Genomic DNA, 25,422 nt, shown 5'->3' with positions numbered 1-25,422 from the left:
AATTGTGGGTGTTCGATGAACCAGTTGCGGACCAGATCAGCCCGGTGGAAACTCACGTTGTCCCAGATGACAACATACCTGGGCTGCTTTGGTCCATCCCTCCACTCAGCTGGAATGAGGATGCCATGTAGTGTGTCCAGGAATGTGATGAGAAGGGCGGTGTTGTAGGGACCAAGGTTGGCATGGTGATGGAGGACGCTTTGCTGGCTAACGGCTCCACGCTGTCCAGGGCCATTCACAATGGCACTGGGGCCAATAATGTTCCGTCCCCAMCCCCTTCTTTTGGCTGGGTTAAAGCCAGCCTCATCAATGTAAATATAAACGTGCTGAATTGCAGCAGCATGCAGCTCTAAGACTCTCTGAAACAGACAAGACAATATGTGACAGACCTAGAGCAGTCAATATGGTGAGGCACAATACACTGGATTACAGTACTGTAATGTGTCTATACAGTGCTGATATGATAGTAAATTCACAGTATAGTACTTGTACATATTCATAGCGCTGTTCTTTAACTCTCTCTGAGTTTTTCTCAAATGGCACCTTGTAGACCTGTTTCATCCAGATTCGGTTGCGCTGTAATACACGGTCCAATGTAGACAAGCCCACCTGGTGAATGTTGTTGAATATTGTGTTGTCTGCAATTATGTGGTTCTGGATTTCTCATTGTCTAATGGTATTGTTTGCCACCACCATGTTCACAATAGCGTTCTACTGTTCTGAACAGCCGGTGTCTTCCACCATGGCCTGGCCATCTCTCAGTTCTGCAGAAGAACCACAAATATGATATGATTGGTTACAGTAAGCTAAAATAATCTATTTTCTTTCAATATGAAATTATATTACTGTAACATTGGCCAACAATCACTGAGTAATATAGGCCTACTGATATTTCGGACTGCAGAATACTACAGTATACATACATAAAGAGCATAATGTAGATGGTAGGTAACTTACCGATTGTCATTTCTGAATGTACGGATGATAGATGCAACTGTGTAGCGGCTCAGGTTGGGCTGAACTCTCTGCCCAGCCTCCCTCATAGTCAATCCATGGTTGAGCACATGGTCAACCAATGTGGCCCTGATCTCATCTGAGACAACTGTCCTTCCTCGTCCTCCTCTTACTCTCACTCCTTCACCTCCAGCTCTTTCTTCACCATTGACATCCATTTTCCTCCAGAACAGGAGAGCTCATCTGTGGCCTTTTCTAGTGCTAAAGCTCTGATTTCTAAGTGAACCATTCAGCAACTAGTGTTTACACCTGTGAGGAGTGGGTGTTGCCAATTGGTGTATAGAGCTTGGCATTGTGATTGGCGTTGCTTTCCAAAGGGACTAAAGAGATTTTAATTTCGAATGTTGTGCCTAATATAGAGAACTGTGTGTAGTGTTTTGCAAAAAGTGTGATATAGAATTGAAAACTGAGTGTAAAGCTGGAATTGTGCTTGCAATTTTGGAGACTTGGTTTAGGGATTTGGTACATGAGTTTCAGGTTTCTGTGATTGCGTTTCAAGTTCCAATTTTAGTGTGTAAACAATTGGGAAAAACTGTAACTTGCCATTTCCAAAAAGTTTAGCGGGGATGCTGCTTTGCGATCTATTGCCTAGGACAGGGCTCCCCAACCCTGTTTGTGGAGAGCTACCAGGTTTTCATTAAATAAGCTATAGGCAATACTTTTTATTGGACATTTAGGCCTAATTAAACTGATGCATTTGGCAATGTTCAACTTCAATTCACTGGCACTATAAGAATATCTTAGCCATAATCATTGATAGCCTAATATATACTTCATTATAAACTGGGTGGTTCGAGCCCTGAATGATGATTGGCTGACAGCCGGGGTATATCAGACCGTATACCACGGGTGTGACAAAACATGTATTTTTACTGCTCTAATTACGTTGGTAACCAGTTTATAATAGCAATAAGGCACCTCGGGTGTTTGTGATATATGGCCAATATACCACGGCTAAGGGCTGAGTCACTGGCTTGCTGGTGCTCTTTCATGCCGTCCCTAGGAGGGGTGCGTCACTTGAGTGGGTTGAGTTACTGACGTGATCTTCCTGTCTGGGTTGGCGCCCCCCCTTGGTTTGTGCTGTGGTGGAGACCTTTGTGGGCTATACTCGGCCTTGTCTCAGGATTGTAAGTTGGTGGTTGAGGATTTCCCTCTAGTGGTGCGGGGGCTGTGCTTTGGCAAAGTGGGTGGGGTTATATCCTTCCTATTTGGCCCTGTCCGGGGGTTTCTTCGGATGGGGCCACAGTGTCTCCTGACCGCTCCTGTCTCAGCCTCCAGTATTTATGCTGCAGTAGTTTGTGTCGGGGGGCTAGGGTCAGTTGGTTACCTGGAGTACTTCTCCTGTCTTATCCAGTGTCCTGTGTGAATTTAAGTATGCTCTCTCTAATTCTCTCGTTCTCTCTTTCTCTCTGAGAACCTGAGCCCTAGGACCATACCTGTCTCTTATACACATCTAGATGTGTATAAGAGACAGGTCTTATCCAGTGTCCTGTGTGAATTTAAGTATGCTCTCTCTAATTCTCTCGTTCTCTCTTTCTCTCTGAGAACCTGGGCCCTAGGACCATGCGTCGGGACTACCGGCCGTGGTGACTCCTTGCTGTCCCCAGTCCGCCTGGCCTTGCTGCTATTCCAGTTTCAACTGTTCTGCCTGTGGTTATGGAACCCCTACCTGTCCCAGACCTGCTGTTTTCAACTCTTAATGATCGGCTATGAAAAGCCAACTGAAAATTATTCATGATTATTATTTGACCATGCTTGTCACTTATGAACATTTTTGAACATCTTGGCATAGTTCTGTTATAATCTCCACCCGGCACAGCCAGAAGAGGACTGGCCACCCCTCATAGCCTGGTTCCTCTCTAGGTTTCTTCCTAGGTTTTGGCCTTTCTAGGGAGTTTTTCCTAGCCACCGTGCTTCTACACCTGCATTACTAGCTGTTTGGGGTTTTAGGCTGGGTGTCTGTACAGCACTTCGAGATATTAGCTGATGTACGAAGGGCTATATAAAATAAAATTGATTGATTGATTGATTGCGTCGTGCATAAGAACAGCCCTTAGTCGTGGTATATTGGCCATATACCACATCTCCTCGGGCCTTATTGCATATACTTTTGGTGAATTTACGAGGCATTGCTAGATACAGATTACCAAAATATAGCCTAAGTGCACGGTTCTGACCGCCTCTCTACCTGCTCTCTCTCCCTCTCCTGGTCCTCTTTCTCTTTGCTATGAAAATCGCTAAATATGTGTTTGGTCTTCGGTCTGTCGCGAGTAGAATAGCTCAGCCTACTCATTGATAGCCCCTACTTTAGTGAACTTGCATGAGACATTGCATGCAAAGAAATTGCGAAATACAGCATTGCGTTAGCCTATAGCCTACATCTTTTGATTATCGTGACCCCTCCGTCTCTCGCTAGGTTGCTCTTTCGTTGCTGTGAAAGATGCGAAAGTGTGTTCACGAAGTAGACTACGGAAAATAGTTTCCTCCGTTGCAACAATACTGAATGTTAGGAGTCGATTCCAGCATGACACCCAGAAATGGGAGTCGACGAATCGATTCATTTGGAGTCGACTCCCCACTACTAGGTACAGTGTCCAGATGCATAATTCGAACAAAAACAATTAGCAAGCTAGCTACCCATGCCAGCTACCCATGCCAAAAAGAGTAGCTTCAAGGACCCTAATGGACCAATCTCCTTCATTTATGTGGTAAAGTTTTCAGTCTTATTTGTTGTGCGTATCTACTACGGATGATAATAACCATGGATAAGATTGGATTGTTTATTTTGGTGCTCTACTAGTATCAGGGAAACTCATGTCAGCACAATGCATAGTATCTGCAGTGTTCTAGATCAATATTCTATTCTCCCCTAGATGTATTCTTTAAAATACTTTGGCCCTTGTTTAGCCAGGATATCTCATGGAATAAAAATCTATTTGTAAGAGTGTTTGGAAATGGATCGTCTCTCAGGATCGTTTACGTGTAGTCACTACGTCTCAGGACCTGTCCTTAAGAGTGTGGATGTGGAAAACTGACAGAGACGAAGGGCTCAGCCTGGAAAGTCGATACTACTTACTGGGAGCCTCTCACTCCATGTCCAGGTACAGAAGACATTTCCATCCATCAAGGAAACAAATAAGATAGTACATTCTGTCTCTGTATTTAAGTACTGTAGTGATGAACTGATGTACATTTCATGTTGTGTGTTTACAAAGCATTCATAATGTGGTCTGTGATTACTGAAGCATTTTGGCATCAGTGGAAGCAGTGGATATGAAGGATGTCCTTGAAGGATGTCCTGAAGGCATACTCTTTCAACTCCCGTGCAACACTCCTCCCTGTGGGAGGACTTCACAGGTTCTACAGCAGTTCGCACCAGTCACTAAAATGTCTACATATGTACGAGCAGTGGCGTAAAGTACCTAAGTAAAAACACTTTTAAGTATTACTTAAGTAGTTTTTGTACCTGTACCTTACTATTTATATTTTTGATAACTTTTACTCCACTACATTCCAAAAGATTGATTTCCAAGATGGCGAGGCAGTCAGACGTCTTTGTCTTTGTCCTGTCGTGTCCCTTGTATATATCATTTTATATATTTTTCTTTGCATATCTTTAAATATTTTCCTAAACCTCAACTTCTAAATACTCTCCTGCAACCCGCCTCACCCAATGTGGCGTGGATCTGTTTTTTTTTCTCTAAAGTATTTATATTTACTTAGGATCTGGAATCCCTCAATTGAAGCTAGCCAGCTAACTAGCTACCAGCTATCAGTCAGCAAACCACTGCTAGCAGTCATCAGCTAACCTTTAGCTCGGAAAGAAATCGCCTACTAACTGCTAGCTTGTTAGCCCCGCCCTGCTAACTGTCTGAATCGTCGTGTCCCCAGTCAGCCCAACCACTCACTGGACCCATATGTTCACTTGGCTACGCATGCCTCTCTCTAATATCAATATGCCTCATCCATTACTGTCCTGGTTAGTGATTACTGTCTTATTTCACTGTAGAYCCTCTAGCCCTGCTCAATATGCCTTAACCAACCATGTTGTTCCACCTCCTACATATGCGATGACATCACCTGGTTTAAACGTCTCTAGAGACTATATCTCTCTCATCATTACTCAATGCCTAGGTTTACCTCTAATGTACTCACATCCTAGCCTTTGTCTGTACACTATTGCCTTGAATCTATGCTATCGTGCCAGAAACCTGCTCCTTTTACTCTTGTTCTGAATGTGCTTGACGGCCAGTTCGTATAGCCTTTAGCCTACCCTTATCCTACTTCTCTGTTCGTCTGGTGATGTAGAGGTTAATCCAGGTCCTGCAGTGCCTAGCTCCACTCCCACTCCCCAGGTGCTCTCATTTGTTGACTTCTGTAACCTTAAAAGCCTTGGTTTCATGCATGTTAACATTAGAAGCCTACTCCCAAAGTTTGTTTTACTCACTGCTTTGCACACTCTGCCAACCCAGATGTCTGAATCCTGGCTTAAGAAAACCACCAAAAACCCTGAAATCTCCATCCCTAACGATAACATTTTCCTCCAAGATAGAACTGCAAAGGGGGCGGTGTTGCAATCTACTGCAAAGATAGCCTGCAGAGTTCTGTCTTACTATCCAGGTCTGTACCAAACAATTTGAGCTTCTACTTCTAAAAATGCACCTTTCCAGAACAAGTCTCTCACTGTTGCCGCTTGCTATAGACCATGGGTGTCAACACTTGGCCCGCGGGCCAAATTTGGCCCGCGGGGTAATTATATTGGCCCGCGAGACAATACCAAATTACTACTAGAGCTGGCCCGCCGTATTATACAGCGCATTCACCGCTAATACTACGAATCCCATAATGCTCTGCTGTTGTTTTCGCGCGCCAATCAGGACAGGACCCAGAAACGCCCTTCCTCTGTGACAGTAGTCATAGCAACATAGACGCTACAACTGTCAGCGGCTATCCCTTCCCAAAAATGGCGAAAAGAAAGGCAGAAAACAGGAGCTTTCTGAACAAGTGGGAGGCAGAATATCTGTTTACATATGTAAAAGACAAACCTGTTTGTCTTGTTTGTGGAGTCAACGTGGCTGTAAGTAAGGAGTACAACATTAGACGACACTATGAAACGAAACACCATTGACAAATACAAGGACCTGGACATGACTCAAAGGAGCCAGAAAGTAGGGGAGATGAAAATAATTTTTGGTTTCACAACAGAATATGTTTCAAAAAAGCCACACACAAAGTGCTGGCTTGGCCACATCAGATTAGATCAGTGTGCAATAATTAACGTTTTCTTTGTGCACTTTTTCTTGCTACAAGGCATGGGCTTGAATGGTTGATTGATTTATTATCATTTTATTTTGTAAAATTATTAGCCAGTGGAAAAAGTTTATTTTGGTATTTAAATCAGAAGGCTGCAATAGAAAAGAGGCATACGATTTTTATTTACATTTAATTTATTTAATAAATTAATGCCATTGATGTGTTTTTTCATTTGAAATTCGATTTTGCATGTCTCCACTATTAAATTATATATTGTATGGTAATAAGCGATGCTTGTTCCATATTCAATGTTAAAGCAAAACTTGTTGGGTCATATTAAAAGGTTAATTTGTTCAATGTTGGCCCGCGACTTTGTTCAGGTTTTACATTTTGGCCCACTGGGTATTTGAGTTTGCACACCCCTGCTATAGACCATCTCTGCCCCCAGCTGTGCCCTGCACACCATATGTGAATTTATTGCCCCCCATCTATCTTCTGAGCTCGTGCTACTAGGTGACCTAAACTGGGACATGATTAACACCCCGGCCATCCTACAATCTAAGCTTGATGCCCTTAATCTCACCACAAATTATCAATGAACCTACCAGGTACAACCCCAAATCGCGTTAAACACGGGCACCCTCATAGATATCATCCTAACTAACTCGCCCTCCAAATACACCTCTGCTGTTTTCAATCAAGATCTCAGCGATCTCTGCCTCATTGCCTGCATCCGTGATGGGTCTGCGGTCAAACGACCACCCCTCATTACATTTTACATTTTAGTCATTTAGCAGACGCTCTTATCCAGAGCGACTTACAGTAGAGTGCATACATTTTATTACATTTTTACATACTGAGACAAGGATATCCCTACCGGCCAAGAGCAGACGCTCTTATCCAGAGCGACTTACAGTAGAGTGCATACATTTTATAACATTTTTTACATACTGAGACAAGGATATCCCTACCGGCCAAACCCTCCCTACCGGCCAAACCCTCCCTAACCCGGACGACGCTATGCCAATTGTGCGTCGCCCCACGGATCTCCCGGTTGCGGCCGGCTGCGACAGAGCCTGGGCGCGAACCCAGCCCAGCCTGGGCGTGAACCCAGAGACTCTGGTGGCGCAGCTAGCACTGCGATGCAGTGCCCTAGACCACTGCGCCACCCGGGAGACTACCGGGAGCCACCCGGGAGACCTCATCATTGTCAAACGCTCCCTGAAACACTTCAGCGAGCAGGCCTTTCTAATCGACCTGGCCCGGGTATCCTGGAAGGATATTGACCTCATCCCATCAGTAGAGGATGCCTGGTTGTTATTTTTTTTAAATGCCTTCCTCACCATCTTAAATAAGCATGCCCCATTCAAGAAATGTAGAACCAGGAACAGATATAGCCCATGGTTCTCTCCAGACCTGACTGCCCTTAACCAACACAAAAACATCCTGTGGCGTTCTGCATTAGCATCGAATAGCCCCAGTGATATGCAACTTTCAGGGAAGTTAGAAACCAATATACACAGGCAGTTAGAAAAGCCAAGGCTAGCTTTTTCAAGCAGAAATTTGCTTCCTGCAACACGAACGCCAAAAGTTCTGGGACACTGTAAAGTCCCTGGAGAATAAGAGCACCTCCTCCCAGCTGCCCACTGCACTGAGGATAGGAAACTCTGTCACCACCGATAAATCCACTATAATTGAACATTTCAATAAGCATTTTTCTATGGCTGGCCATGCTTTCCACCTGGCTACCCCTACCCCGATCAACAGCACTGCACCCTCCACAGCAATGCCCAAGCCTTCCCCATTTCTCCTTCTCCCAAATCCAGTCAGCTGATTTTCTGAAAGAGCTGCAAAATCTGGACCCCTACAAATCAGCTGGGCTAGACAATCTGGACCCTCTCTTTCTAAAATTATCTGCCGAAATTGTTGCAACCCCTATTACTAGCCTGTTCAACCTCTCATTCGTATCGTCTGAGATTTCCAAAGATTGGAAAGCTGCCGCGGTCATCCCCCTCTTCAAAGGGGGTGACACTCTAGACCCAAACTGCTACAGACCTATATCTATCCTACCCTGTCTTTCTAAGGTCTTCGAAACCCAAGTTAACAAAACAGATTACCGACCGTTTCAAATCCCACCGTACCTTCTCCGCTATGCAATCTGGTTTCAAAGCATCCTTCACTCATGCTGCCAAACATACCCTCGTAAAACTGACCATCCTACCGATCCTCGACTTCGGCGATGTCATCTATAAAATAGCCTCCAACACTCTACTCAGCAAATTGGATGCAGTCTATCACAGTGCCATCCGTTTTGTCACCAAAGCCCCATACACTACCCACCACTGCGATCTGTGCGCTCTCGTTGGCTGGCCCTCGCTTCATACTCGTCGCCAAACCCACTGGGTACAGGTTATCTACAAGTCTCTGCTAGGTAAAGCCCGTGCCTTATCTCAGCTCACTGGTCACCATAGCAGCACCCATTCGTAGCACACGCTCCAGCAGGTATATCTCACCGGTCACCCCCAAAGCCAATTCTTCCTTTGGCCGCCTCTCCTTCCAGTTCTTTGCTGCCAATGACTGAAACGAACTGCAAAAATCACTAAAGCTGGAGACACTTACCTCCCTCACTAGCTTTAAGCACCAGCTGTCAGAGCAGCTCACAGATCACTGCACCTGTACATAGCTCATCTGTAAATAGCCCATCCAATCTACCTCATCCCCATACTGTATTAATTTATTTAACTTGCTCCTTTGCACCCCAGTATCTCTACTTGCACATTCATCTTCTGCACATTCTACCATTCCAGTGTTTAATTGCTATATTGTAATTACTTCGCCACCATGGCCTATTTATTGCCTTACCTCTCTTATCCTACCTCATTTGCACATGCTGTATATATTTATTCTACTGTATTATTGTTTGTTTTTACTCCATGTGTTGTTGTTGTATGTGTCGAACTGCTTTGCTTCATCTTGGCCAGGTCGCAGTTGCAAATGAGAACTTGTTCTCAACTAGCCTACCTGGTTAAATAAAGGTTAAATAAATAAAAACTTCCGACTTCAACTGTATCTTTACTTTTACTCAAGTATGAAAATTGGGTCTTTTTTCCACCACTGTTTAATAACTGCTATTGTGCCTGCTTTATAAACCATTTGTTTATGCAATTGACATTGTAATCAATAACTAATGCATATTAATATTGCCATTATGTTAAGCCTGCCCATGCAAGAATGAATGGGAAAACCATTGCAGTTTACCGTGCCATGATACTTTATTTTTGTGTAATACCACATTTCTGTACATGGATGGTGATAATCACTGAGCTGGCTTTATGTGGAGATGAAGTGTGTTGTGTTGGATGTTACATGTTCAATATAACTACAAGTCTTTAAGGCATATACTGTAACAAATACTCCCCCTTGATCTGCTTAACAAAACTAAACTGACACTTTAATTTTAAACTCTGAAATAAACTGCATTTCCTTGGGTCTGCATTGTAACTGTACAATATTGAGGTAAACAAGTCATATATTATATACAATACACTTAAAGTACAATATGTGATGACAAAATAACAAAAACTGTGGATTCAAAACCCAAACTGCGCAGGAAGGCACAACATACAGTGGCAAGAAAAAGTATGTGAACTCTTTGGAATTATCTGGATTTCTGCATAAATTGGTCATAAAATTAGATCTGATCGTCATCAAAGTCACAAAAACAGACAAACACAGTCTGCTTAAACTAATAACACACAAATTATATTGAATACATAATTTAAACATTCACAGTCTAGGTTGGAAAAAGTATGTGAACCCCTAGGCTAATGACTCCTCCAAAAGCTATTTGGAGTCAGGAGTCCAATCAATGAGACGAGATTGGAGATGTTGGTTAGAGCTGCCTTGCCATATAAAAACACTTCCAAATTTGAGTTGCTACTCACAAGAAGCATTGCCTGATGTGAACCATGCCTCGAACAAAAGAGATCTCAGAAGACCTAAGATTAAGAATTGTTGACTTGCATAAAGCTGAAAAAGGTTACAAAAGTATCTCTAAAAGCCTTGATGTTCATCAGTCCACGGTAAGACAAATTGTCTGTAAATGGAGAAAGTTCAGCACTGTTGCTTCTCTCCCTAGGAGTGGCCGTCCTGCAGAGATGACTGCAAGAGCACAGCGCAGAATGCTCAATGAGCTTAAGAAGAATCCTAGAGTGTCAGCTAAAGACTTACAAAAATCTCTGGAACATGCTAACATCTCTGTTGACGAGTCTACAATACGTAAAACACTAAACAAGAATGGTGTTCATGGGAGGACACCACGGAAGAAGCCACTGCTGTCCAAAAAAAACATTGCTGCACATCTGAATTTCGCAAAAGAGCATCTGGATGTTCCACAGCGCTACTGGCAAAATATTCTGTGGACAGATGAAACTAAAGTTGAGTTGTTTGGAAGGAACACACAACACTATGTGTGGAGAAAAAAAGGCACAGCACACCAACATCAAAACCTCATCCCAACTGTAAAGTATGGTGAAAGGAGCATCATGGTTTGGAGCTGCTTTGCTGCCTCAGGGCCTGGACAGCTTGCTATCATTGACGGAAAAATTAATTCCCAAGTTTAGCAAGACATTTTGCAGGAGAATGTAAGGCTATCTGTCCGCCAATTGAAGCTCAACAGAAGTTGGGTGATGCAACAGGACAACGACGTAAAACACAGAAGTAAATCAACAACAGAATGACTTCAACAGAAGAAAATACACCTTCTGGGATGGCCCAGTCAGAGTCCTGACCTCAACCCGATTGAGATGCTGTGGCATGACCTCAAGAGAGCAGTTCACACCAGACATCCCAAGAATATTGCTGAACTGAAACAGTTTTGTAAAGAGGAATGGTTCAAAATTCTCCTCCTGACCGCTGTGCAGGTCTGATCCGCAACTACAGAAAACATTTGCTTGAGGTTATGCTGCCAACGGAGGGTCAACCAGTTATTAAATCCAAGGGTTCACATACTTTTTCCACCCTGCACTGCGAATGTTTACATGGTGTGTGTTCAATAAAGACATGAAAACGTATAATTGTTTGTGTGTCATTAGTTTAAGCAGAATGTGTTTGTCTATTGTTGTGACCTAGATGAAGATCAGATCAAATTTTATGACCAATTGATGCAGAAGTCCAGGTAATTCCAAAGGGTTCACATACTTTTTCTTGCCACTGTATATGGCTGTTTAATATATAACAAGTCTCTACATAGGGACAGTCTGGAACAGAATCCAGCAGGGCTATGGGGTCAGCATAATGGGGCCAGGAGGCATAAATGGTACCTCATCCTCCTCTATGGCTATAAACCTCATGTCATGTAGGACCAGCCTGAGGATCTCTGTCATGGCCGGATACACCGCTGAGCATTGTCCCATCTGTGAAGAGTCAAAACAGCTGTTTATACCGCTTTAAACTACTGTTGTTAAAAGGGAGAACGCTACATCATCTAGTATTCTACCTTGGTGAAAGCCTTGATGGTGCGCTCCAGGAAAGCAGCCTCCACCTCTTCTGGTATTGTGAGAACATGAGCCATACAGTCCAGAATGCACATCAACATCTCCCTGGGAGCCTGGAGGGGATGTGGTCAAATAGAATACAGCTTTATTGTTGAACGAAAATGTGTCTTGTGTCTTTCCGAACACCCCCAGAAACTGTGGGCCTTTTGTGGGGAGCAATTATGGGGGGTTTAAGTGCCTTGCTCAAGGGCACAAGGTAGGAGATGGTACATGGGATCAGAGACCAACAGCCTTCCAACTGCAGGTTTGGTTCAATTCCCATTTTTGTGTTGCCTGGCCCGGGGCTTTCGGCTGCTCTAACCTCTAGGCAACTGCTGTACCCAAATGAATAGGTTAACTGAACAGAAGTAGTCAGTAGATTCACAAAGTATTTAGCAAGTCCAAGTTTTCTGTGGTAGATCTATCATGTACAGTAGGATTGGGCCCAGAGTGAGAAGCCCTGATGTGGCCTACAATAAGTGCTGCTGACCTGGTCCAGTGGTTTGAAGACAGCCTCTGGGTTTGCAGGGTCACTGTCGTTAAGGTCCAGTTTCTGTACATCTCTGACGGAGATGACTGGCTCCTTCAGCTGCTCCAGCCAGGTCCACATCAGCCCAGAGAGCACAAACGGGTCCTTCTCCAATGTACACAGCCTCTCCCACGCCCCTCCCATGTTTAACCCGGACTGCAAACAGATACAAAATAGACAATCATTGCTGCCCAAGCACACAAAAGGCCAAATGGAGTTAACCTAATGGCACTGCAGTATCAAAAAGGAAAATCAAACCTATAGGAATTTCCTTTATGTACAAATGTAGTTGTCAGATAAGGGTCAGGTAAACATGAGTTGTCAATTGTGCTATGTTACTCTATAAGTACCATTACACATCTAATAATATTTCAGTATATAGAAATATAAGTATATTGTATGGACAGTATTTTTAAAAAACGATGCGATTAAATATAGAGTTCCTACCTGCCAGGCGTGGAGTCTCTCCCTGTGTTCCTCCTCTCCATCCAGCTCCAGATCCACAGCCAGGGCCTGGGCCACCAGCACCCGCCTGGCCTCCTTGGACAGCTCTGTCTGGATGGTGATGAAGGGCACCTCTGACTCCTCTATCTGAAACACCTGGGACACATTCTCATTTTTCTCTAACATCTCCCTCTGCTTCTTCCTCCACCTAAACAACATGCTGCCAAACGTTTTCTGCTTAGGGTGGCACTCAGACTCGCTGCTCTGGCAGGCTTTCTGCCTCTTCTTTAGGAGTGGGGATCCCTCCGCCAGGCTCTTCTGCTCCCAGAGGGACCCATGGGGTAAGGATCCATTTTGGGAGCTGTACGTGGTGGTGACAGGGCTGACCGTGGCCAGGGTTCTATGCAGGGAGTTCAGGGAGGGAGAACAGGCCACAGGCACGTTGCTAGCGGACAGAAAGTTGGAGAGAGGTTGGGTCAGCAGGTGGAGTTCAGAGCCTAGCCTCTGCACGTCCGACTCGCTGTAGCTCAGACTCTTGCGGTGGTAGAAGAGGGCCGGTTCGTTGGCGTGTCGGTGTTTCGTTGGGGGTCCCGGTAAGCGGGGCCGGTCCCCCATGCTGCCTCCCCCGAAGCTACCCTTGGTGAAGCCAAAGTCGTAGTAGCGCTCAAACTCCATCTCCTCCTCGGCGGTCATGTCATTGACGTCCAGCATGTCCTCCTCGATAACCTGACGGTGCTCAGCGATGTCCAGCAGCAGCTTGCAGATCACATGGATGATCTTGGGCAGGTGCCTGAGCTCCCGTCGCTCATAGCCGTGCAGCATGTGTCTCTGGCGGGTCAGGAACTGGGACAGGGTGACTGGGTTAGTCCTGGGCTCAGCGCAGGAGAAAATACTCCTGATGGGGACCAGGAACTGGGCAAACTCCCGCACGCAATACAGCTGACCTCTGGTTTGGATGGAGTTGGGACGTTTAGAACGTACAAACACGATGGCCTGGTCAGCGGTCATCCTGGTGGCGAAGACCAGGTAACACGCTAACAACACACCTGAGAGAAGACACAGGCAAAACCATCAGCGTTAGGGTCAGTCGTGACCACAAAGCATAGTCATTTTGATTACTATGACTGTCAAACTTTTTTGTCCTATAGTACATTACCTGTTCTTCCCAGACCAGCATGACAGTGGACAGACATTTTCCCCTCCTGCATCGCAAAGGACATGACTTTCACCATGTCCAGGATGGATGTGAGGGAGGCCACCCCGTAGTCATTCCATCCAAAGTTATAGAAATATACTGGAGTATAAGGACAGTCATTATTTTACCATTCTCATGGTAAGTTTGCCTTTGGCTTCTTTAGTTTTCCTCATTGTAGAGAAATAGTCATAAACTTACTATCATTCTCCATGAACACCTCAGGTCGGTAGGAGAATCCACTCTCTGGTTCCAGTGTGTTGGGACCACAGCTGGCGTGTTCCCCTGGTCTCTGCAGGTTTATCACGGTCTTTAGGCCACATCTACACACACACACTGAATTAGGAATCTATTATTTTATCTTTACTAGCTGTATTGAACTGATTCATGAGGACAGTAAATCATGAAATAGTAAATCTATTAAATTACCTTTTAAATTGGTCAATGATGTTGTACTTTTCTATTAATGCAGTAGAGGGCCTGGCCATGGCAAGTAGGTTCTCTGTGACCCTGAAAAGAAAGGCATGCTTCTGCATAAAACGTATGGGTATAATCCACTTACGTTCAACATACACATTTTCATAGAGCCTTTCTGATTCCTACCAGGAGGAGTAGAGGCCTTTGATGGCCTGCTCGTCCTCGCTCCAGCAGTCAGGGTCCTCATACTTGCAGTTCAGACCTCCACACCCTATGGAGCACTGTGTGGCTCCAGGTATGACATGACGTATCACCTCCCCGACCAACGTGTAATTCGCCCGGGGGGTTCTGACTGGGAGACACAGGGAGGATTGGGGGTTTTATAGGAGAGATGAGGGGTGATATCAAGGGTGGTGGGATGGTGGTGTTTGTAGAATATCGTCCTCTGTCACTTCAACCATCTGACCTCAGCAGTTTCCGCTCAGAATTATATTTGATGTTGTAGTCTGCTTGTGGAGACATGTTGGAAAGAACTGATACATTCAATGGACTACCATACAGGTATCATACACTACATTGTTTCTTCTTTCTGAATCCAACTGCAGAATCAACATCTGTGATTGGATTAGCACAATGTAAATAAGTAGTGTCAAGCTTAACTATGAGGTGTTCACAATGTAAAGAAGTAGTATCAAGCTTAAGTATGAGGTGTTCAGCCATTTACAGCTAGCTAATCTGTCTGGCACACTCCACCAGACGTAACCGAATTACTGTAAAAATAGCAACACAAAAACCTATTTCAACTCTTCATACATACTGAACAATTTGTTTTATTAACAGTATATATTATCCTCTATGATATAGTATAGGCATACCTGACTCCATGAAGCGGTAGGGGACTCCACTGCTCGTCTGAGGGTGGAGTACTAGAGGACGGAATACTCAGGCAGACATCCACTGCCATGGCAGTGCCTTGGCATGCGTGCACGCACACACACACACACACACACACACACACACACACACACACACACACACACACACACACACACACACACACACACACAGTCTAAGATAAAAACCTAAACACATTAACAAAGTAACAGCAACCTCAAAATAGTAAAATAAAGTATCCTCAGCACTTACACCTGTAGCAACAAGGATGTGGAGCTAGTGATCGTCAGCATCTTCAGACATCAACCTAAAACGACTCCACATGCCCACGTTGGACCACAGACAGTAGTCTGCTCAGATGCTTTAAATCTAAGCTTTAGTAGTCCTGCACCACCACGGGTCTTCAGTTAATCAGCCTGGATTATCTCTGGAAATTAGGGTTTGGCAACGACACCATCCACTGCATTCGTTATGCTCATCTTTGGACTGGCAGTGCCATGTATCTCACCAGGAACAGGTATTTTGATCCATGGGAATACAGCATCCTGGGCTGCCTCCGTTGAGAGGAGTCAGAGAAAGGAGGAACATCAGAGGTGTAGGTTGAACCGTGGCATGGCTCTGGACGTTAAGACACCTCCCTGGACGCTCCTCTTCTCTCCTCCTTAGTCATGTACTGTACCTCCCTCAGGAGGAAGAGCAGCAGGTCTATTCCTGACTCCTGGATTAACCCACTAATCTCATTACTGTACAAATAGGTTCAACAGGCAAAAGCCCGTGGCCAATCCACCTCACAATAGAGCAAAAATGACTGGTCATCTCTGACCATGTAGATTTGAACTCCCTTCAGTTCATAACCACACTGAGATAACACTTGTTAGTCGGATCAATCATCCAGAGATATCATGTGATCAGAAATCAATACATCCAATGTATAGTATGTTTACACCAAAATATTAACTGTACTCTCATTGAGTCATTCAGTGTGCTATGCTGCACTGTATATCAATCCTACACACAAAGAAAATCCTATGGTACATTTTTTGGTTGATGGGATTAACAACCAAAGTGAACTGTCATTGACTGTGATATCCAGGTTCAGACACTGTAGAGAAGATTGAGTCGATCCTATTCAGGTAAGGGGCAGGACCTGAATGAAATAGGAAGCACAGTGTCAAGTTCGATCATGATTTGCTTACCTGAGGTACTTGAAAGCTGATTATGGATCCGTCTAAGGGAAAGATACGACACTGACGCATCTCAGGCCATTCTGCAACAATGAATGGTAATTGGGAAGGGAAAGTGTCCTTGAGGTCCCTCTGGTAAGATAGAACCTTCTGGTAGGGTAGAACATGTTGCTTACAATGGCTTTCACAACAGATGAATGTGTGACATGGTAAGGATGATAAATTGATTAGCGGATTGACAGTCCTGCACTTAACTGATTGTGTTGTTCATGAAGGATTTAAGGTTACTGTAATCTCTTGTATTATCTGATTAGCTTAGTACTTCAGTCTAGTTGAATCCTCTGATGACACAATGCGCCTTTAATTTGGTAACACTTTAGACACATTTTTATTGTGTAGTTACATTGTAATGACTCTAGTAACATTGTATTACTGTGCTGTTACATTGTGAAATTATATTGTGTGGTTGCATCCACAGTGGAACAAAGACTCTCCATATGTAAATTGTGACTAAATTCTACTCCTTTTCTGCTTAATTGTACTCTTTTCTACAGATACCTAATTGTGTAGGAGTCTTACATAAGAGGGTGATACATGGCCTCTGGATGAGAGGATATCGTTGAGAAGATTAGCCTGGCCTGATGAATGAGATCATAGTGTGGGACAGCTGTCCAGGCAGGCCTAACCAGGGACAGACACAACTAAATTAACGTCTAGAAACAACCTCTAGTCCCTCCCCCTAGACACTTAATCTAGATCTGAACGCTTTCGCTAAGTAAACAAAAACTGCATCACTTTACAGAAACAGGAGATCGGCTCGTGCCCTATTGGCATTTCTGGCTCAGACAAGGCTAGAAGTACCCTCCGATAGCCAGGGGGTTACCGTGGTTTCCTGCAGAGGAGAAACATGGACCTGATGGCTCCACCACCTGGCTACAAATGGCAGTGACAGGCAAGGATTCCAGAGCAGGAAAATAGAATGAATCCTCACTTTGTTTATAAAGCAGCTCAGATTGCAATATGTCAACTATTTCACCTAATAAAAGGAGTCACATCAATGTATATAATTCAAATCTTTTAATTTCATTTTATCTTGTTCTTACTTCCCTCCAAGTTAAATAAGGAACCATAGTGTTCTAAAAGTCAACATACATTATAAACATGAATTCAAAATGTAAAATAACAAATGCACATAAGGAACTGTGCCTTTCACAACCAACAGTACCGTATCAAGTGAAACAGCATCATGATAAAGGTAATAGAATCACAAAATGTATTTATACTGTAATATTATTACTCCACGTAGGATGAGAGAACAATGGGTTAACTCAACCAATAAAGGATCAACTTAATATAAAATATTATATTGAGCTGTTACCTCAATGTGACACAGCACAATATCCAGTGGTGGAGTAAATGAAGTCTAATTGCTGAATTGAATCTTTAAATTATTTGGCATCTGACCATAGAAGCACATAATGCCCACTGCCTGAGAGCTGCCTGAGAGATACTGAGCAGGTACAAGTTGACTCTAACTATTGATACAGGATAAGATATAGTTGTTTAATCCTAAAGGTTATAAATAGGACTGAGGGTAAGGTAATCTGATTCTAGATCTGTGATTAGGGGCAACTTCTACCTTCACCAAGAGACCCAGCAGTCTCTTTTTGGATGAGGTGATCAGTGCTGGGTGTACCGGTCCTGTTTGTCTTTCCTCTCTGATCCCCTCTGTGGCTCTCAGCTGACATGCCAGCACACACTTATTTCTTCTTCTTTCTCGGAGGCCCTTTCAGAGAGAGAGAACGAGAGTAGAGAGTAGTCAATGAACAACACACTGACAAAGGTAACCCCCTCTTCTGACAACCTGACAAAGCAAATTCAGAGGCCTCGTGGTACTCTAGGACAGAAACCCTGCTACATTGAGATGGTGGGGGCATCTAAACAGTGTGGTTATTTTCCTGTCATACAGTCAGAGAGCTGTCCCACCTGCAGATACTGCAGTGCTCTTCCAGATCTTGTGGTTGAGTTTCTCCCCCAGCAGGTAGAGGGGGGCCATGGTGATGGACGACACCCCCAGGAATATCACCAGGCCCATAGGACTCAGATGCTCCATGATGGGGTACACCCAGATACCAGCCACATGGTGCACCCACAGAACCCTGAGAGAGGGAGGGGGGAGGGGTTATAGGAAGATGTCCAAATGTTGTTAAAGTATCATAACATTCAGTCAAGAAGTGGAGGAGTAAGAGGCGGCCTCGAAGAAACAGAGCATTTTTCGTCAAACCACAACAACTTAACAATGTGATTGCTAGAACCTTACTTACCATCCCAGATAAAGAACAACTAAGACGGACAGACCTAGAAGGCCTCTCATCTTGCTGCCATATCTATGAGGCTGAATATACATCTGCAACAGCGCCAATGGCAGGGTGACAGTATGCTGTAAGCAGAGGGAAAAGACATGACTGAAATAAAGATTGACAGAAACCAACCCTATCATCATAGCCCCACGTGTAACAAATGTGTAATAGTTCATTGCATGTGTTGATGCATTGTGGCCACAAAAACAAGGGTATGTCATGTTAGTGTTAGGCAAGAACTAAAAACATGCACCACCTGGAATAGTTTGAGAAACATTAGGATAGACTGGAGGAATAGAGGAAGAGGTCAGGCCATTATGTACTCAGCAATGCCTGCTTGTGAAACATCTACAGCAAGTGTCTGTTAGACTTTTGTAAATCAAATCAAATTGTATTGGTCACATACACATGGTTAGCAGATGTTAATTTGAGTGTAGCGAAATGCTTGCGCTTCTAGTTCCGACCGTGCAGTAATATCTAACAATTTCACAACAACTCCCACGTGTAAAGGAATGAATAAGAATATGTACATATAAATATATGGATGAGCGTTGGCCATGCGGCATAGGCAAGGTGCAGTAGATGGTATAGAATACAGTATATACGTATGAGGTGAGTAATGTAGGGTATGTAAACATTATATAAAGTGGCATTGTTTAAAGTGACACATTTATTACATCCAATTTTACATACATTTAATTATTAAAGTGGCTAGAGATTTGAGTCAGTATGTTGGCAGCAGCTACTCAATGTTAGTGACGGCTGTTTAACAGTCTGATGGCCTTGAGATAGATACTGAAAAACAACTTCTTGGTCCTAGCTTTGATGCACCTGTACTGACCTCACCTTCTGGATGATAGCGGGGTGAACAGACAGTGGCTCGGGTGGTTGTTGTCATTGATGACCTTTTTGGCCTTCCCATGGCATCGGGTGCTGTAGGTGTCCTGGAGGGCAGGTAGTTTTCCCCCGGTGAAGCGTTGTGCAGACCTCACTACCCTCTGGAGAGCCTTACAGTTGTGGACAGAGCAGTTGCCGTACCAGGTGGTGATACAGCCCGACAGGATGCTCTCGATTGTGCATCTGTAAAAGTTTGTGTTTTCGGTGACAAGACAAATTTCTTCAGCCACCCGAGGTTGAAGAGGCGCTGTTGCGCCTTCTTCACCACGCTGTCCGTGTGGGTGGACCATTTCAGTTTGTCAGTGATGTGTACGCCGAGGAACTTAAAACTTTCCACCTTCTCCACTACTGTCCCGTCGATGTGGATAGGAGGGTGCTCCCGCTGCTGTTTCCTGAAGTCCATGATCATCGCCTTTGTTTTGTTGACATTGAGTGTGAGGTTATTTTCCTGACACCACACTCCGAGGGCTCTCACCTCCTCCCTGTAGGCCGTCTCATTGTTGTTGGTAATCAAGCCTACCACTGTAGTGTCGTCTGCAAACTTGATGATTGAGTTGGAGGCGTGCATGGCCACGCAGTCYTGGGTGAARAGGGAGTACAGGAGAGHGCTSAGAACGCACCCTTGTGGGGCCCCAGTGTTGAGGATCAGCGGGGTGGCGATGTTGTTTCCTACCCTCACCACCTGGGGGTGGCCCGTCAGAAAGTCCAGGACCCAGTTGCACAGGGCTGGGTCGAGACCCAGGGTCTCGAGCTTAATGATGAGTTTGCAGGGTACTATGGTGTTAAATGTTGAGCTGTAATCGATGAACAGCATTCTTACATAGGTATTCCTCTTGTCCAGATAGATTAGGGCAGTGTGATTGCGTCACCTGTGAACCTATTGGGGCGATAAGCAAATTGGAGTGGGTCTAGGGTGTCAGGTAGGGTGGAGGTGATATGATCCTTGACTAGTCTCTCAAAGCCCTTCATGATGATGGAAGTGAGTGTTCCGGGGCGATAGTCGTTTAGCTCAGTTACCTTAACTTTCTTGGGAACAGGAACAACGGTGGCCATCTTGAAGCATGTGGGAACAGCAGACTGGGATAGGGATTGATTGAATACGTCCGTAAACACACCAGCCAGCTGGTCTGCGCATGCTCTGAGGACGCGGCTAGGGATGCCGTCTGGGCTGGCAGCCTTGCGAGGGTTAACACGTTTAAATGTTTTACTCACGTTGGCTGTGGTGAAGGAGAGCCCGCAGGTTTTGGTAATGGGCCGTGTCAGTGGCACTGTATTGTCTTCAAAGCAAGCAAAGAAGTTGTTTAGTTTGTCGGGGAGCAAGACGTCAGTGTCCGCGACGGGGCTGGTTTTCCTTTTGTAATCCGTGATTGACTGTAGACCCTGCCACATACATCTCGTGTCTGAGCCGTTGAATCGCGACTCTACTTTGTCTCTATACTGATGCTTAGCTTGTTTGATTGCCTTGCAGAGGGAATAGCTACACTGTTTGTATTCGGTCATGTTTCCGGTCGCCTTGCCATGATTAAAAGCAATGGTTCGGGCTTTCAGTTTTGCGCGAATGCTGCCATCAATCCACGGTTTCTGGTTGGGGAAGGTTTTAATAGTCGCTGTGGGTACAATATCACTGATGCACTTGATAATAAACTCGCTCACCGAATCAGCGTATACATCAAAAATGTTTGTCTGAGGCTATCCGGAACATATCCCAATCCACGTGATCGAAGCAATCTTGAAGCGTGGACCAGCGTTGAACAGACCTGAGCCCAGGCGTTTCCTGATTTAGTTTCTGTCTATATGCTGGGAACAACAAAATGGAGTCGTGGTCAGATAAGCCGAAAGGAGAGCGAGGGAGGGCTTTGTATGCGTTGCGGAAGTTAGAGTAACAATGATCCAGAATGCTGCCAGCCCGGGTCGCGCATTCGATATGCTGATAAAATTTAGGGAACCTTGTTTTCAGATTAGCTTTGTTAAAATACCCAGCTACAATAATGCAGCCTCAGGATATGTGGTTTCTAGTTTACATAGAGTCCAATGAAGTGCTTTCAGGGCCGTCGAGGTGTCTGCTTGGGGGGGGATATACACGGCTCTGATTATAATCAAAGATAATTCTCTTGGTAGATAATGCGGTCAGCAACGACTCGCCCTTGCTGTCTCTGCCTGGCCGGTTCCCCTCTCTCCACTGGGATTCTCTGCCTCTAACCCTATTACAGGGGCTGAGTCACTGGCTTACTGGTGCTCTTCCATGCTGTCCCTAGGAGGGGTGCGTCACTTGAGTGGGTTGAGTCACTGACGGGGTCTTCCTATCTGGGTTGGCGCCCCCCCTTGGGTTGTGCCGTGGCGGAGATCTTTGTGGGCTATACTCGGCCTTGTCTCAGGATGGTAAGTTGGTGGTTGAAGATATCCCTCTAGTGGTGTGGGGGCTGTGTTTTGGCAAAGTGGGTGGGGTTATATCCTTCCTGTTTGGCCCTGTCCGGGGGTGTCATCGGCCACAGTGTCTCCTGACCCCTCCCGTCTCAGCCTCCAGTATTTATGCTGCAGTAGTTTATGTGTCGTGGGGCTAGGGTCAGTTTGTTATATGTGGAGTACTTCTCCTGTCTTATCCGGTGTCCTGTGTGAATTTAAGTATGCTCTCTCTAATTCTCTCTTTCTTTCTCTCTCTCGGAGGACCAGAGCACTAGGACCATGCTTCAGGACTACCTGGCATGATGACTCCTTGCTGTCCCAAGTCCACCTGGCCGTGCTGCTGCTCCAGTTTCAACTCTTCTGCCTGCGGCTATGGAACCCTGACCTGTTCACCGGACGTGCTACCTGTCCCAGACCTGCTGTTTTCAACTCTCTAGAGAGCAGGAGCGGTAGAGATACTCTTAATGATCGGCTATGAAAAGCCAACTGACATTTACTCCTGAGGTGCTGACTTGCTGCACCCTCGACAACTACTGTGATTATTATTATTTGACCATGCTGGTCATTTATGAACATTTGAACATCTTGGCCATGTTCTGTTATAATCTCCACCCGGCACAGCCAGAAGAGGACTGGCCACCCCTCATAGTCTGGTTCTTCTCTAGGTTTCTTCCTAGGTTTTGGCCTTTCTAGGGAGTTTTTCCTAGCCACCGTGCTTCTACACCTGCATTGCTTGCTGTTTGGGGTTTTAGGCTGGGTTTCTGTACAGCACTTTGAGATATCAGCTGATGTAAGAAGGGCTATATAAATAAATTTGATTTGATTTTAAGGAATTCTAGGTCAGGTGAACAAAAGGACTTGAGTTCCTGTATGTTGTTATGATCACATCACGACTCTATAATCATAAGATTATGATTATGATTACCCCTGCCCTTCTTCTTACCAGAGAGATGTTTGTTTCTGTCGGAGCGATGCGTGAAGAAACCGGGTGACTGTACTGACTCTGATAACGTATCCCGAGTGAGCCATGTTTCCGAGAAACAGAGAGTGTTACAATCTCTGATGTCTCTCTGGAAGGCAACCCTTGCTCGAATTTCGTCTACCTTGTTGTCAAGAGACTGGACATTGACGAGTATACTCGGAGCGGTGAGCGATGTGCCCGTCCACGAAGCCTGACCAGAAGACCGCTCCATCTGTTCCTTCTGCGGCGCCATTGTTTTGGGTCGCCTACTGGGATCCGATCCATTGTCCTGGGTGGTGGTCCAAACAGAGGATCTGCTTCGGGAAAGTCGTATTCCTGGTCGTAATGTTGGTAAGTTGACATTGCTCTTATATCCAATAGTTCTTCCTGACTGTATGTGATAAGACTTAAGATTTCCTGGGGTAACAGTGCAAGATATAATACATAAAAAACGTAAATACTGCATAGTTTCCTAAGAATGCAAAGCGAGGCGACCAACTCTGTCGGTGCCATCCTGTACAGCTCGCAATGTGTTAAAACCAGTTCTGACAAGGTATTCTACTGTTAAAATTGTAAAACTGACCAGGTGTGTACAGTACAGGTGCAGTGGAGACAGAGGCCACAGAGTGAGAGGTGTGTCCATTGTGCTGACAGATTACTAATGTAGTCTTGATGGCTCAGTTGGTTGGAAAACACTGGCAACACCACATTGTTGTGTGACTGGCTACATTAATTCATGTGAAATGCAACCATAATTGAAAGATCAGAGACACTGTTCAAAGCATGTGAATCTGACCATAACCCTATTCAGAAACATCTACCCTTGAATTACTAGGACATGACTTCTTCAAAGTACCATGTGATACAAAGCCACACTGACCTGCACAACCAATTGGATACAGCCCCATATTTAACAGAATACATTGGGATCACACAGTCAGTACAAAGTCCACCATGTGCAGTACGTGCACATGATTGTGACACTTACCATAGCATGGTTCAACCAGATAGGAATAATGTCATCAAGAAACTTTGGAAACACCAGCTCTCTGTTGTAGTGATATATTGACCAGAAGGACAAGAACACAAACTGGGGATTAGAAATGAAGAGAAAATTGGTTATTATGTCCAAATACATGTTTTCAGTAATACCAGTTTAGATGTACTGTTGATTATACACGTCATAAATGTAGTCAAATGTGCACACACACACAAAATATAAATATAGACATTAAAGGCACTTACTGTCCCAATAGGAAAAGCCCAAATAGTGAAAATGGTGTCTCTTAATTTCACTAAGAGGAGAGGTACACCACACCTCAAATTTTTGGATGGCAATATCAGGTGGATAATGTCAATCAAAACAACGAGTCCGAAGAACACTGTCTGCAAAACCTTGGGGAAAATGATGCAGAAATGGTTAGACTACCATTACTTAGGACACCGCCTCTAGCAATATGGCTATATAACACAGCAATGCAATTATATAATTGTCTCACTTGGCTCGAAGCCACAGCAAGGTAAAACATTATGTAGGGTAATACAATAACGCGGATGTGTAAACTATTTCTAACATTTTCTAACATAACATAGCCACCAACCACACTCACCAGATTGAGGAAAGTCAGATATTTCCAGCGGCCTCCGTATGTTTTAGCTCCTGGGTGGCCCTGTGTGATTTTCAATGAGCAATTCGCCGATAAGGTAAAGACATACCATGAAAATATTACTACATGAATGAGGAGATATGATCCCCATGACATGGTAGTAGCCATTTTGACAGCTTTTGAGCTTCCGCACAGATAGAACAATGAGACAGATATTTCACCGGATGTATAAATGTGAAGCATCCGGTTGCCGTTTCCACTCTCTACCATATAATGACGAGAGGAAGCCCAGTGGCCGTTTGTTTGTTTTTAACTCTTGTCCTTCCTCTACCCTCAACCTCTCCCATAGTTCTTAACCTATATACGTTTTACGGGCACAGTATGTTTGAAATTATTTATCTTGCTGTTATTAGTTGCTATTAGTCCCAACCTTCAGCTCCATTCAAGCCCTCCCATCTGTCTCTTAACGACATCCATATTGGATGTCTAGTTGCCATATATTTTACATCTGTGCTGTGACGTTTCTCAAAAGTTCTGAGCCTTTCCATTGTAAATAAACATTTTTGCAAAAAGTATTATTATATTGTTGATCGATTGACTATGACTTTTCAGATCGCCAAGTAGTGCTATCTGCAGGGTTAGCTCCAGGTAAATATTGCAATTCTTCAGTCATTCCTGGACCTGTGACCAAAAACAAGCTACATATGGACAGTACCAAAACAAATGATCTAAT

At 44.5% G+C, this 25,422-nt stretch overlaps 2 protein-coding genes and 1 long non-coding RNA gene across 3 annotated transcripts; all 3 read right to left on the bottom strand.

The window, feature by feature from the left end:
• Positions 1–217: 217 nt before the first annotated feature.
• On the bottom strand, positions 218–1,162 carry LOC139029039 (uncharacterized). The gene is made up of 3 exons (XR_011481277.1): positions 958–1,162; positions 610–764; positions 218–359 (listed from the first exon to the last, which is right to left on the bottom strand). It is a non-coding gene; the product is annotated as an uncharacterized lncRNA (long non-coding RNA).
• A 10,290-nt stretch (positions 1,163–11,452) lies between these two features.
• On the bottom strand, positions 11,453–15,355 carry LOC111976493 (protein tyrosine phosphatase domain-containing protein 1-like). The gene is made up of 9 exons (XM_024005345.2): positions 15,259–15,355; positions 14,570–14,735; positions 14,396–14,476; positions 14,168–14,289; positions 13,931–14,068; positions 12,778–13,820; positions 12,292–12,486; positions 11,765–11,875; positions 11,453–11,681 (listed from the first exon to the last, which is right to left on the bottom strand). The coding sequence occupies exons 1-9, from the start codon at positions 15,266–15,268 to the stop codon at positions 11,547–11,549; spliced, it is 2,001 nt and encodes a 666-aa protein (XP_023861113.1). The 5' UTR covers positions 15,269–15,355; the 3' UTR covers positions 11,453–11,546.
• Positions 15,356–17,523: 2,168 nt separating this feature from the next.
• LOC111977002 (androgen-dependent TFPI-regulating protein) lies at positions 17,524–24,956 on the bottom strand. Its single transcript, XM_024006236.2, has 6 exons — positions 24,693–24,956; positions 24,328–24,477; positions 24,071–24,172; positions 18,786–18,901; positions 18,448–18,620; positions 17,524–18,247 (listed from the first exon to the last, which is right to left on the bottom strand). The coding sequence occupies exons 1-6, from the start codon at positions 24,930–24,932 to the stop codon at positions 18,222–18,224; spliced, it is 807 nt and encodes a 268-aa protein (XP_023862004.2). The 5' UTR covers positions 24,933–24,956; the 3' UTR covers positions 17,524–18,221.
• Between the last annotated feature and the right edge of the window lie 466 nt (positions 24,957–25,422).

This window comes from Salvelinus sp. IW2-2015, linkage group LG17 (genome assembly GCF_002910315.2).
Source record: "Salvelinus sp. IW2-2015 linkage group LG17, ASM291031v2, whole genome shotgun sequence".
Classification (NCBI taxonomy): Eukaryota; Metazoa; Chordata; class Actinopteri; order Salmoniformes; family Salmonidae; genus Salvelinus; species Salvelinus sp. IW2-2015.
The sequence above is the reverse complement of the archived record's forward strand: the minus strand, read 5'-3'. Positions and strand labels throughout refer to the sequence as shown.

Coding starts and splice junctions, on each gene's coding strand:
- LOC111977002 (XM_024006236.2), bottom strand. CDS start 24,932: ATGCTTCACATTTATACATCCGGTGAAATATCTGTCTCATTGTTCTAT. Junction 24,173..24,327: donor GGGCTTTTCCTATTGGGACA/GTAAGTGCCTTT, acceptor TCTAATCCCCAG/TTTGTGTTCTTGTCCTTCTG. Junction 18,621..18,785: donor GTTGTTCTTTATCTGGGATG/GTAAGTAAGGTT, acceptor TCCCTCTCTCAG/GGTTCTGTGGGTGCACCATG.
- LOC111976493 (XM_024005345.2), bottom strand. Junction 14,069..14,167: donor GGTGTTCATGGAGAATGATA/GTAAGTTTATGA, acceptor CTTATACTCCAG/TATATTTCTATAACTTTGGA. Junction 11,682..11,764: donor CCATCAAGGCTTTCACCAAG/GTAGAATACTAG, acceptor GACTCTTCACAG/ATGGGACAATGCTCAGCGGT.